The sequence below is a fragment of the Capronia coronata genome, assembly GCF_000585585.1.
Source record: "Capronia coronata CBS 617.96 chromosome Unknown acBCG-supercont1.6, whole genome shotgun sequence".
In the NCBI taxonomy this organism is placed as follows: domain Eukaryota; kingdom Fungi; phylum Ascomycota; class Eurotiomycetes; order Chaetothyriales; family Herpotrichiellaceae; genus Capronia; species Capronia coronata.
The window spans coordinates 163,431-175,843 of NW_006912898.1; the positions used below are offsets into that span (position 1 = coordinate 163,431).

The window sequence follows — 12,413 nt, forward strand, 5'->3', positions numbered from 1 at the left end:
GAATTGAAATAAAGTCAGGTTCCCTATAGTGGGTGGCCTGGTCTATCCATGAACCAGAAACCATCAACTAGTCCCTCATGGCTGGCCGAACCATCCTCTTCCCATGTCCGCCTAGATAGTTGAAGCGTCTCTTGACCATCATCAACTTGCCGCTGTCGGTGTTGCTTGTCGTTGTTGAGGACGAGGCTCCCCCTTTCGCCCAGACACTCAAAGCTCCGGATCCGCCGCACATTTCACCCCCGGCTCCTGTGCAGGGCATATCACACTGTGATTCGTCTAGTTGAGATGCCATTGCCGGGAAGTCGGCGTCGGTGCCGCAGAAACACTGGCCGGCGTATTCGGTGCCGGCGACAGCAAAGCCGCGAGAGTCGCAGAACGAAACACACGCGCCGTTGGTCATGGTGTCGCCGTTGAAATTGGACCATTGTGGCAACGTGCGTGGAGTAAGTGTGTCGACGAAGCAGCCGGAGTAGGTCCAATTGGGGTTCACCGAAGATGTTGACGACGATGGCTAGAAACATGACATGTTAGATGTTTTCGTTAGAGTAGAATTTCCTCTTTTGGTTTCTTTTCTTCTCGCGTGGTGCTTTTATGTCATTGGCTTTTCTGGGGGCGTTGGTTCCGGAAACAGATAAGAGGCAACAAGAAAAAGGGGGATCAGGGAAACAAAGGGATTTTATGTCATGTAGGGGGTGATTGAGAGCGAAAAAATCAAGACGACAGGGTTGTGGGGATGACTTCGTTGGAGAAGGAAGGATAGAGGAAACGGAGAGATTCGCTGCTTGAGGCTGGAGGGAGGCTGGACGCTCTCGCGGTGTCTGCATCACCTGAGTCTGGACTTTCAGATGAAGCAGCACCGGGATATGAGTACGATGAGTATGGATTTGCGGCTCCATCTCCATCTGAATCGGGGTCGGTGGAAGAAGATGGTGATTCGGGTTGAGAAGTAGACTTGGTATTTACCGAAACAGTGGTGACTGGTTGGACCTGTGGCTCGGACGGAGTTATTGTGCTCGCCGCCGCCACCGCCGCCTTAGACGTCGTCACCGTGGCAAGTGTGGTGGGAGACTCGGCGGCCGGAGCTGACGAAGGAGCCCCAGCAGATACAACCGCCGCGCCAGATGATGAGGCCGGAGCAGACGCCGCAGAGGCCGTGGCTGAAGGAGCAGGAGGGTTGGCAGCTTGAACAGGCGCTGAAGAGCCGCCGAACTGAGCATTCGTGCATGAATCTCCCGTACACTTCTGATATAGCGAGATGACGCCACTGCCGCCACAGAACTCAGAGCTCTTTCCTTTACACGGCATCTCGCAGTTTCCGACAACCCCTGGAACGGGCGCACCGCTTGAAGGGATCGAGTTGCCACCTTGAGACACGTTAGCAATGAATCTCCTAACCCAACAGGGTTTGCATTACAAAGGGGGTCATCAACTTACAGTAGCATTCGGTAGAATATTCAGTGCCTGCAACAGAGAATCCTGTGCTCTCGCAAAAGGCAATGCAATTCTCGTTGGTCATTTGATCATTGGCTTGCGTAGCTCCGGTGAGGATGCGGTTGTAGTAATTGTCAGTGCCACATCCAGCGTAAGCCCAGCCTTTGCTGGTGAGATCGGTGAAAAAGGTGGCATTGGAAGGGGTGATGGCAGTGGTAGCACCACACCCGCTCTGAGGTGTCGCTGTAGGACCAGGTTGGACCGGGTTGCAGCCGGGCAAGGCAGACAGAAGACCACTGACGGGTTCGTCCACCTCCGGTTCGATCTTACAGCCTTCGGCTTGGGAATCTGGGATGAGATCGAAAACAGGACAGTCCTCAACTCGACCACTCTCGTTGGTGCATTGGTCGACAGCGTTCTGGAGGAGCTCTGGGTCCCAGCCCATAACAAAGTCACCGTGCCCACCATACCCAGTAGGATCGCCCATCGACCAAACGAAGGGCTGATTGTCTCCATACCACTGGTCGCTGAATTTGCCTGTATCCCAGATGATCTCGTAGAAGATAGAAACAAGATGGACAGGGAATTCAGGAGGACATGAACCACCATTGTAGGATTGTATGGGGTAAGACATATGGGACATGTGGTCTGCAGTGTCAAGGTCCTTGCCATTCCAGCAGGAAGGAAAGAACACTTGGGCTCGAAGGCCATCGGGACAGCCGTAGTTGGGAAACATGGGGGTTTCGGCCTTCGCAGGGCCGTTATAGTTGAGACAAGCGTAGCTGACGGCTTGACTGGCGAAGTCGTCGCCAGCAGTTCGCTTGAAAGGATTGCCCGCAACCATACGGAAACCGGGTGGGAAAGCCTTCAGGGTCTCGCCGTCACCCTTTCGTTGCAGATAGTAGACAGTAGCACCCCCGATCTGGTTGACACTCTCAAAGGTGCCATTCTGGTGCTGGAAGAACAACGTCGGCGTCCAGTAGTTGCTGTTATCTCCAGTCACAGTGCAAGATGAACAGGTGGATTTTTGGGTTGAGTTGTAGTCCATCGTAAAGTCAAACCCGTTGCCTCCCATGATGGTGTGCAGATGATTCGAAACTTTACCAGGACTGATGATGGGATCGGCCCGCTCGACCACGATGGGAGATTTGCAAGGCAGTCGCCAGAACGCCGACACGGGCGACGCAGCAAGGGCGGCCAGAAGGCCAGTGGCCAGGAGAACTGACATTTCGGTATGTTCAAAGGACTGCAGAATCGAATTCAGGCAAGAAGCGAACTCCCGGGAACGAACGACGAAAGTTATAAAGGAGGGTCTGACAAAGGACTGGATGTACGATACAATCGCACAGCAAATAAAGAACGAACGGCGAGGTCACCGACCTCTAGCCAATGAACGAATGTGAGCTGGGACAAAAAGAGCGTCGACGATCAACAATGAAAAGCCATGTAGAAGGAATACTTGCCGGAACGGAAAATTATATACAGACCAGAGGTGCGTTGGTGGCCCCCATTTCAGACAGCCTGCCAACCCGACAGGATGAAATTGCAGGGTAAGTGTTCTTTTGAAGAGCAATGTCAGAGAGCAGTCGGCCTTGCATGACAGAAGCTTGAGAATGCTCTAAAGCCGTGTGGCGTAGGTACGTTCCATTCTGACCCAGAGGCGACTGATTGATCAAGTCTAGCCAGGCTTTCTTGGTAGGAGGATTGAGCAGGCTCATGGAGACCACCGTTTATGGGGGCCATGCCATATTCGGATCCAGATGAGAAGGACGGTACGAGAGTGGGGGCATATGGGTCTTCGTAGCCTTGGATTGTTGAGAGCAGATTGACGATGTAGCCTCATCCTCCTAGCTGGCCAGCCGGCGAGTCCAAGAATCCCGTGCGTCAGTAATGGCGTGTGATGGAGGATGAAGGATCGGGAGACTAGGAGGGGCTAGCAGCTGCAAGCAAGATCGACCACCTGTTTCAGACGGATCGAAGTAGCCAGGAGTCAGTCGACGTGATCTTAAGAAGGGGACAGATTCGTGTTTCAAGATTGAGCCACTGGAGCCAACGCGTTGACAGGGAGGAGGCAGTCAGGATATTTCAGAACTGGTGCGCGCCCGACGTTGGTGGGATTAAAGGATTCTCGAGTGAACGGACTTGCGAAGAATGCCGGATGGAATGTTTGTAGACTCGAAGGACTTTGCTCTTATCTGGACTGATGGATGAGATGAGTTTCCGCCCCTTGCACAACCCCGCGAAAGCCGTAGCGACGAGGTCTTTAGCGTGGGAAATCATCAAAACATCGAGGGTGATCCGTGGACCGCTTCTGCCTCTTCACCTTGGCAACATCTCAACGTCGAACTGTATCTGGTGTCACTCTGAATCACACCGTGCATCTGGATCCTCCCTCACTAGCTCTTACAACTTGTCACAGCCTTGACCGGCAGTCTCTTTCATCAGACATCAGCCAGCCGTGCGTGGAGTAAAGCATGTCCGTCGATTGGACGGCTGGTCAAGCCCTTGTTCCCTGTCGCCCCTTACAGCTGTACCCGAGTTGTCTCTCAATCCGACTCTTCGGCCTTCAGAGGAACTTCAAGGCTGAATTCCCCGGAGTCCCTGTCGATTTCCCCCCTCAGAGCCCCCATCGTCAAGATGTCTTTACTGAACAGCTTATGCCCTAGGCGTCCGACATGAGCGCCTTGAGGATCGTGCGGTGCTCCTATGATGAGAAGTTCATTGCCTTGATAATTTCCTTTGTCCTTGAGCGCAGGCAATCGGTGCTTTACCGCCTCTGCTCCCAGAATAGTCGCAACCTGGGATAGTTCTCGCTCAAGGCTCTTTCCGAGATCCGTTTTGAGCTGTCTGGTGAATATGACAGTGGTGCCGGCAAGTAAGTGGGTGAGACCTTGTTTACCCTGTGCGATCGCTTGCTCTAAACCGAACCCCCATTCTCGCTCCCGGGAGGGATCATTAGGGATGAATTCACGAATATCTTGGAACTGCCGTTTCTCAATTGATGTCAAGATCCATTGTTTTGTGACCACTTGGAGGCCCATCGCGACCGCCATGATGAACTTTCCGGTCTTTTTCAGAGGCCCATCTCCTATAACAAGTACAGTGGCCTTGTTAATCGAGGTTGTAATGTGACCTCCAATCGAGATGAAAGACCGCATTACCGTCTTTTTCTCGTGGATATTAGTGTTGCTGAAGATAACAACTGGCCCCTTGTCGATATCTACGCCAGACGGAGAGCTCTCCACTGGCTGTGCCTGTGGATCCTCCAACAATTGTTGCCGATTCGAAATATTCTCTCCCGAAACCCGGCGTTGAGGCCTCAAAGAAGTGCTACGAGATCTCAAATCCTTAGGTGTCAGCACGATGTCCTCTGGCCTCGAATGGGGCGTCACGACAATCGTGCCATGGAGCTCGTCCTCATGTGTGCTGGCAGATTGAGCGAGCATGCTGTCCAAGTCAAGGTCAGTCTCTTCCATCTCTATGAGCTTTCTCTTCTTTGTGCGCTCTTCCGAGATGTCTGAAGCCAAGTCAAGGCTGCTGTCAGGTGTGTCAACTGCCGGAACTGTTGACGATGTAGGTGAGGGCGTATCACCCGCTGGACACGCGTTCTCTTCGGGGATGTTGCGTTCTCTCGGACTTGCCACGCTCAAGCCGGGGCTTCCCACCTTGTCAAGATGCGTTGAATACTCCAGCTCCGGGCTCTTCTCTGCGCCATCAGGTTGGCTGTCCTCTTGCGACTTAATCATATCATTCTTGTCTCTAGAAATGATCGCTTCCTCAGTGGCATCCGCAGATGGTGACCTGCTTGGCGGTTCCTTGCTCGGCTTAGAGCTCTCTGTACAGATACCAGACTGATCCCCAGGCTTAGTTGACGAAGGAGATGAACCAAAGGCCGGGGTTGCAGCTGGGCTGGGGCTAGCGGTACTAGAGTTTCCCTTCTCTTCGTGCATGAAACCTGGTGAATCACCCTCTTCAGGTTCATCTGCTCCAAAGCCACTGACAAGAGGAAGGGGTGGCGGCCGCATAGAATTCGATATCGTTCCCTGCTCATCATCCCATCGGATTGCCCAGCGCCCAGCAGGACTGAGGAATTGATCGTCGCTTCGAAGAATGAAAGACTTGTGGTGAGTCGACGTTGACAACGGTATGGCAATTTCTGTACCATTTTCACCGAGCACTGAACAAGGACCATCAGTCTTGCCGATCGCACGGAGGAGAACAAAGTCGGAGTGAATCTCTGTTCAAGTCATCAGTGGCTGACCCAAGTGGCAGCATATGACCGCAGACCAAGACAGAGGAGACAATGATGCTCATCAGGACCTGCAGCTACGTCGATACCGCTGTCTTGTGGGTCGTTCGGCAGGTAATAAATGACCGAATTCTCTTCCAGTGGCATTTCAGCGAAGACTTCACATCCTGCGGCGGTAGTGTAAACGAGAAAGACGGCCACCATCTTGAGACCTATGGCGAATTCCAACTCAAACAACTTGAGCGACAAACAGAGAGATATCAAGTGGAAGGCAAACAAAGTCAGAGACAGAGAAATGTTTGATTGAGATTGGAAGACGATTGTGCTGCTGCCTGTCCTTTAATACAACTTTGGGCATTAGTAGTACTACTAGTAATAGTACTACATGTATGGTGCCTGCCATCTTGAGCCTTATGCAGCTGGCATCATCTAGTTTCAGCCTTGTTACGAGAGTGGGAGTGTCACAACTATCTGTCAGTATCAGTTTGGGTTCTTATGTCGAAGGCATAGACTCACTTCACCCATGCTGGATAACATCTACCAAAGATGGATGTCCAGGCAAGTCTTGCAACAACAGGCCTACCAGAGGGAAACGGTCTCGGGCTTCCAACTGCCCATTGCCCTCAACGAAACCCTGATCGCTGTAAACAGGAGCGTGCCACCGAGGGCACCTTTGATGCTTGGAAGGTCCAGCGAAACTGCGATAAGTAAAAGGTAGGTAGGAGTCAGGCTGGTACATCTCAGTTTGTGACAAAAGACCCGTCCTCTGGCCACCTTCAATGCGTCAAGCTTGTCATCCGGAAGACGAGCACGGGAGTTAATCGATCAGGAAGCAGGTGCATCTAACGCCCGCAGGAAGGGTGGCGCATTCTCAATGGACCAGTACGGCTTGAACATCGAGGGACTATCGGTCATTACTAAGGTAAGGGTACTCACCTCCAAGCTGTTCATGACCGACACGGCCTGCAGGACATTGTGCTGCACTGCGAGAAGATCCGCAATACATCATGGGACCGCCTTCACAGTGCAGAGCCAGCGGCGTTTGAACTGCCACAGGAAGTGAAATTGTCTTAGCCATCTGAGCCACTGCCACAGGGAGCGTTCTGAAGTCTAACAGAGGGCTTTCGGATAGGTCGAGGCCTGCTCTTCTCTTATGGTGAAGGATTGACGCAGAAGCGGTAGATCTTTGACGTCGAGACATGTTGTCAAGGCTGGCCGCTTGGCAAGAATACTGGAATGATCCCCCGTACTAAAGGATTTATGATACGGTGAAGTATCGGGGCCTGCGCTGTGCAGAAGCAGCATTCAGCAACATTCATGATTGTTGCTCTTCCCACTCTCTTCAAGGCTGTCCACACTTCCCGCAGCCTCCGAGAAGGAAGCAATTGACTGTAGGTGAGATGAATTCGTTGGCTGAGTAGGTCTATCTTAGATCTGGTAAGTCTCTGCGGTTGGTGGTTGTGGTAGATCTGGAGGACAATATTAAGGACTGTTGATATTGTTCTCGATGTCTCTGATGTCAACCCATCTCGTTCTTCACCGTGGCGGCGATGATATGGCGGCTGAGACAGGATGTGGATGTGATGAGCTTCATAAGCAGCGAGGGAGAGGACAGGGAGGAGGAAGAGAGACTGTATTGAGCGTGGTTGTGAGTGTGAGTTGTGACTGGTGATGATGACAGTGGGGAGGTTGAGAGCGCAGGCAGACTGAACATCGTGCCGGCGACCTTGCTGCCTGCGTTCAGCCTCATGTTTGCACGCAGTGAGGTTGAAGTGAAATGAGAATCAGTTACAACACAAGGACGTCAACGAAATCTCTGTCGTTGTCTGTGTTTACAGTGAATCTTCTCCATCAACCTGCGTCGCCCACTCTATCACTCTCCCAGTCTCTCTCACCTTACACCCTCTTCTTCACTCATACCACAATCTCATCCTCCAACTATTTATCCTCTGCCTATCCTTCGAGAGCATCTCCAGGAGCGTCAGCTACGTGCTCTACTCCTCTCCTCATCGACGACGACCTCGTCTTCCTCTCGAGACCACTTCCCCCCCATCTCCAGCAGTCATGGCTGCACGCATCATCCCAGCACTGACGCTTACCGCTCCGACCAGCTATCCTACGGCCGGAGTTGGCGGCTACTACTACGATACGGCCTTCGGCGTCCCAACCTACAGCAGCGCTGCTTTCAATCAAACCACCTGGCGTCTCCTCGACAATTGGGATCACATCAATGTCAACTATGCCTCGAGCGAAGGACTGGCGGCTGGCTTGGGCTGGGCGACCTTGATCTACCTCCTTGCTCTCACCCCGAGCCACAAGAGAACCACACCTTTCCACTGCTTCCTCCTCGTCGGTCTGATCTTCTTGCTCGGCCATCTCATGGTGAACATCATTGCGGCTCTGACTCCCGGTCTGAACACTACCTCTGCTTACACCTACGTTACGCTCGACACCAGCTCCAGTGTCTGGCCGCGAAAGTACATCGCAGTCTATGCCGTCAACGCAGTTGCATCCTGGTTTGCTTTCATTTTCGCAACCATTTGCCTCTGGTTGCAGGCCAAGGGCTTGATGACCGGCATCCGGGTTCGATTCATCATCGTCTACAAGATCATTCTCATGTATCTCATCGTGGCAGCCGTCATTGCTCTCGCAATCTGCATGGCCTTCAACATCCAGCAGATCTTGTACATTGGCAAACCCGTTGAGCTGGCCGATGGCACGGCCTTGCTTCGTCTTCGGAACGCATACCTGATCACCTATGCAATCAGCATTGGCAGCTTTTCGTTGGTCTCGATCTGCTCGATCATGGACATCATCTGGCGCCGCCCTTCCAGAGTCATTAAGGGTCACAACATCTTTGCTTCAGCACTGAATCTGGTCGGTCTGCTGTGTGCACAGTCTTTTGTCGTGCCATGTGAGTACAAGCGAGCCCTGGGCCAGGTTCCTGATTGCACGACTTTTGCTGATCACATCTTCCACACAGTCATCTTCTGCATCTTGCAGGTCATTCCCAACAGCAGCGGAGTGATGCTCCCGGAGATCATGCTCTTGCCTTCTGTCTATGTTATTCTCCCACTTGGCTCGCTGTTCATGACAGTCAACTCTCCTGAGTCCGACGTCAACAAGACCTCATTTCCCCCAAAGTCCAGTCCCGGCCCGTTCGACCGCTCCCCAACCCTCACTAGTGGTACCCTCCCTGGCTCTCGCCCGGAGTCCTATGTCCTTGACATGGCCTCGGACAAGAACAGTGGCAACCGCAAGTCAGTTTGTAGCCAATTCGATCGTGAGCTCAACCTCATCGACTCTCTGGATACTCTCTCCGGACGTGAGGGGGACTCCATGCTACATGCACAGAGCAACAACAACAACCAGACTCGCGAGCAGGACAAGCAGCCCCGTGCAGACACCACTCATGTCGGTTCCGAGAATATGGTCTAAGCGTGCCTGAATGGACTCGGGATCGCGCACAATCTCGACTGCCGACTTTGTGGATCCGATAGCGCTAGCCGAATGGAATGAGGAGTAAGAAGACAGACGGTCAACCACTGACTGTTCATGGTGACAAATTCGGAGCCAAAGACTCTAAGCAATGTGTAATGTGAGCTGAAAAAGCACGCAGGCTGGATGTGCTTGTGCTAGAGGATATGAACAGAGGTCACGGAGCTAGCTGTGCCCACGGTCGAGGGAGCATCTGTGGTCATTGCAGATGATTTCTCCGGGAAGTTGATCTGGCCACACTGATACAGATACAAGTCAACGCCACCGATATGACGGGCAGAGATCACAGAAAACTACTTGCTTGGGCTAGGTGACACATCAGATCCAAAGGCATGGTACGACCCTGCATCGCAGTGTACTGTAGTTACCTTCCAGAGACAGCACAGCATAAAAAATGACAATGTCTGAAAATGAGCTTTCGACTCCAGGAGCCCGATTGTAGGCTTCTTCACCGTCTCAAGCTTTGTAACACAATGGCATATCTGTCAATACCTATTCGGGCTGATAACGAGTAGTACAATAAGGCAAAGCTGCATTGTGGTATTGTGTTTGCATAGGTAGTCTCATCGTCAAACATACAGTCATACAATGAAGAAACTTCATATCATGTCGTCCCTTCCACAGTCTTCCTCTTGACCAGCCTCACCCATCTCCTGCGTCGCCACTCGCCCGTACGGCCGCGACTATCCAGCCTCGTGGCCTCCTCCCAGTCCTTGACCTGGTTGGCCTTGCGGGCTTTATCTTTCTCCTTCCCCTTCCTCGTCTTCTCGTCGTCGCGACTCGTGGAGGGAATACTGTAGTCACCGTACGCCAGCCACAGGTCGTCATCGCGATTCACCCCGCTTCCCGGCGCCGGGGGTAAGTCCCATACCCAGCCACCAAAGTCAAGGTTCACGCTGCCGCGGCGGTCCGTGTCAATGCTAATACCGGAGGTGGTACCTTGGTCTGATACGTCGCCGTCCTGCTGTAGCACGTCATACTCGACACCAACAATCAGTCGCTCGTCCACCCACTCGCCGGGTTGGAGGTCGAGTTCCCACTTCTTGCTAGCCCATTCCCATCCCTCAGGCGGCACGACGTCTTCGAAGAATCGTGTGCCCCGCGGCCGATCGCCTGCGATACGGGCCGGCGAAAGCGGATCATATGGCGATGCAGTGAACATGTGTGGCTGCCATTCTGCGGCAGCCCCAGAGCTGCCGCTCGTGCTCGATTGCAGTGGACGGTGCTGCAGCTCGAAGATCTCGACCTCACGCGTCTCCGGCGTGCTCGACAGCGTGATCTGCGACAAGGCCGCGAATGCCGATTGAAGGGCAGCTGGGGTCGCGGGCAATGGAACTCCGTTGATATACTGCTGTTGTTGGAGCTTGTCGTCATTCGGAGCCTGCGGTGGTTGCTTTTCAGCCTGCTGTTGCATTTTCGTTAACCACTCCTGCGCTGTGGGATGGCTGGAGATTGTGAAGCCCCAACCGCCAACCAGAAAAATGAGGCGCCACGGGAGAAGATGCGCCGTGATGAACGACAGAGTCGTCAAGATGGTGAGAAAGAGGAAGAGCTGGGATGAAAATGTCTCATTGCTGAAGTTCGTGGCAGGGGCCAAATTCTTCACCATTGTGTCGTGCACGGTGGTGAAGTCCGCCATACTGTTCTGCAGATCGCGCATGTTGCGGAAAAAGTCTTTGGACGTCTCGCTGGCGGGTTTGATGGTCGGGGCTGGAGCGATCGCCGGGCCCGTATAAGCTTGCTGGTAGTACGGCGTTGTGCTGGACACGGTCTTCTGCGCCGGGGGAGGAGGATGCCGCGATACGAATGCTGGGACCATGACGAAAAGCAAGGCTACGGCAAGAGGTACGACCGCAAGGATGTAGGGGTCGAGGCAAACGAAAGTATACGTGGCGAGAAAAGATAGAGTGTGGGTGGGTGTACGCCATGTGAAGAGGCGGATGAGTCGGTTCTGAAAGACGAAGACAATACCGATACGCGCATTGAAGCGACGGAAATTGTTTGTCATCACAGGAAGGCTGAAGGCAGGCCGGGCGACATATTTCGACGAGCGTCGGTCCACGGGTGAGGCATTGTCCGATTCGTCCACCTCTTCAGTAGGGATTACTTGTTGCAGGAGCCTAGATGACGGTCAGATCCGGATGAGACCAAAGAAGACAGCTATAAACCGCAGAAACAAAAGGCCTATGGAAGCCATACTTGGAAAAGAGCATATCCTGGAGCGGCAACTTCGCTCCTGTACTTGGTCCATGTTTTTCGACCTGAGCCGCGACAAATTCTTGTCCCCTTGCTCTCAAACCACTAGTAGACGAAGAAAATGCACTTCTGAATCTCCCTTTCTGCTTCGCAGTGTCCGCATCTGATGACGATGCACCGAGGTCGTTCTGCGAAACTGTGATGAGAGGAACCGGTTCGTCTCGATTGGCGAAGGCATCGGCAGTGTATTCATCCATATTGGACGTCCTCTGCACAGGCTATCTTGTGACCATCTTAGCGAAGCGCAGGCGGGATGGCGGCAGTGGAACCTCTCCAACGTATGTGATGCTGGAAGGCGGGCGATGATGCCTTCAAGTTGGGCAACGGAAATGGTGATGTAGGCATGTCGTTGAGATTGAGATGGTGGAAGACACACGTGATGTGCTGGCTGATGTGATTGCCTACACGTGACGCTCTCACCGCCTCTCGCCGCTCAGGGGTTCCAGCTTCCAGCTCCGCAAGCTTCCTATCAAATTGGCGACCTCCCTATCCAACTAGTACCTCCTGAAGGAAATCTCTCCACGAAGCGATTGCTGCTCTAGGGTGGCGAATGTGCGAATGTCTACGTCTCGGAGTTTGCCAGTTGACTCGTGTCGCCATCGAGTTGAGGTTGATCTGTTCACGAGGAGCAATCGACCACAACGCAGGAAGGAGTTGGCGTGTTTAGATTTACCAGTGGGCGATTCGACAAGTGGCCGCAGGTTATAGGTAGGTGCTTAGGTAGCTAAATAGTTTAGGTACTTTAGGTGGCATCCAGCGTCCAGCAACAGGCCCAATTGAGAACAGCCACCGCTGCAGCCAGGCCCTAACGGTCGATCGTTTTGGCTGGAGCGTTGGCGTTAATGCACTCCTGGCCTGCAATCCCCGCCCGTACGATCACCTAGCCTTACCTATTAGAGTCGTTGCCTATGCAAACTCAGGTAGTAGACAGGTACCCGGGGCGACGCCCCTGTTCCTTGTCCCCTGACTGACTCCCTGT

General features: G+C 53.2%; 5 protein-coding genes across 5 annotated transcripts; 1 reads left to right on the plus strand and 4 right to left on the minus strand.

Moving 5' to 3' along the window:
- Positions 1-67: 67 nt before the first annotated feature.
- On the minus strand, positions 68-400 carry A1O1_06732 (uncharacterized protein; the record flags this gene model as incomplete). Its single annotated transcript, XM_007727609.1, has 1 exon — positions 68-400. One exon carries the CDS (start codon positions 398-400, stop codon positions 68-70), a length of 333 nt encoding a protein of 110 aa, XP_007725799.1.
- Positions 401-711: 311 nt separating this feature from the next.
- A1O1_06733 (uncharacterized protein) lies at positions 712-2,659 on the minus strand (the record flags this gene model as incomplete). Its single annotated transcript, XM_007727610.1, has 2 exons — positions 712-1,364; positions 1,435-2,659. The coding sequence occupies 2 exons, from the start codon at positions 2,657-2,659 to the stop codon at positions 712-714; spliced, it is 1,878 nt and encodes a 625-aa protein (XP_007725800.1).
- Positions 2,660-3,977: 1,318 nt separating this feature from the next.
- Positions 3,978-5,456, minus strand: A1O1_06734 (uncharacterized protein; the record flags this gene model as incomplete). Its single annotated transcript, XM_007727611.1, has 1 exon — positions 3,978-5,456. One exon carries the CDS (start codon positions 5,454-5,456, stop codon positions 3,978-3,980), a length of 1,479 nt encoding a protein of 492 aa, XP_007725801.1.
- Positions 5,457-7,744: 2,288 nt separating this feature from the next.
- A1O1_06735 (uncharacterized protein) lies at positions 7,745-9,118 on the plus strand (the record flags this gene model as incomplete). Its single annotated transcript, XM_007727612.1, has 1 exon — positions 7,745-9,118. One exon carries the CDS (start codon positions 7,745-7,747, stop codon positions 9,116-9,118), a length of 1,374 nt encoding a protein of 457 aa, XP_007725802.1.
- Positions 9,119-9,782: 664 nt separating this feature from the next.
- On the minus strand, positions 9,783-11,631 carry A1O1_06736 (uncharacterized protein; the record flags this gene model as incomplete). Its single annotated transcript, XM_007727613.1, has 2 exons — positions 9,783-11,298; positions 11,378-11,631. The coding sequence occupies 2 exons, from the start codon at positions 11,629-11,631 to the stop codon at positions 9,783-9,785; spliced, it is 1,770 nt and encodes a 589-aa protein (XP_007725803.1).
- Positions 11,632-12,413: the final 782 nt, after the last annotated feature.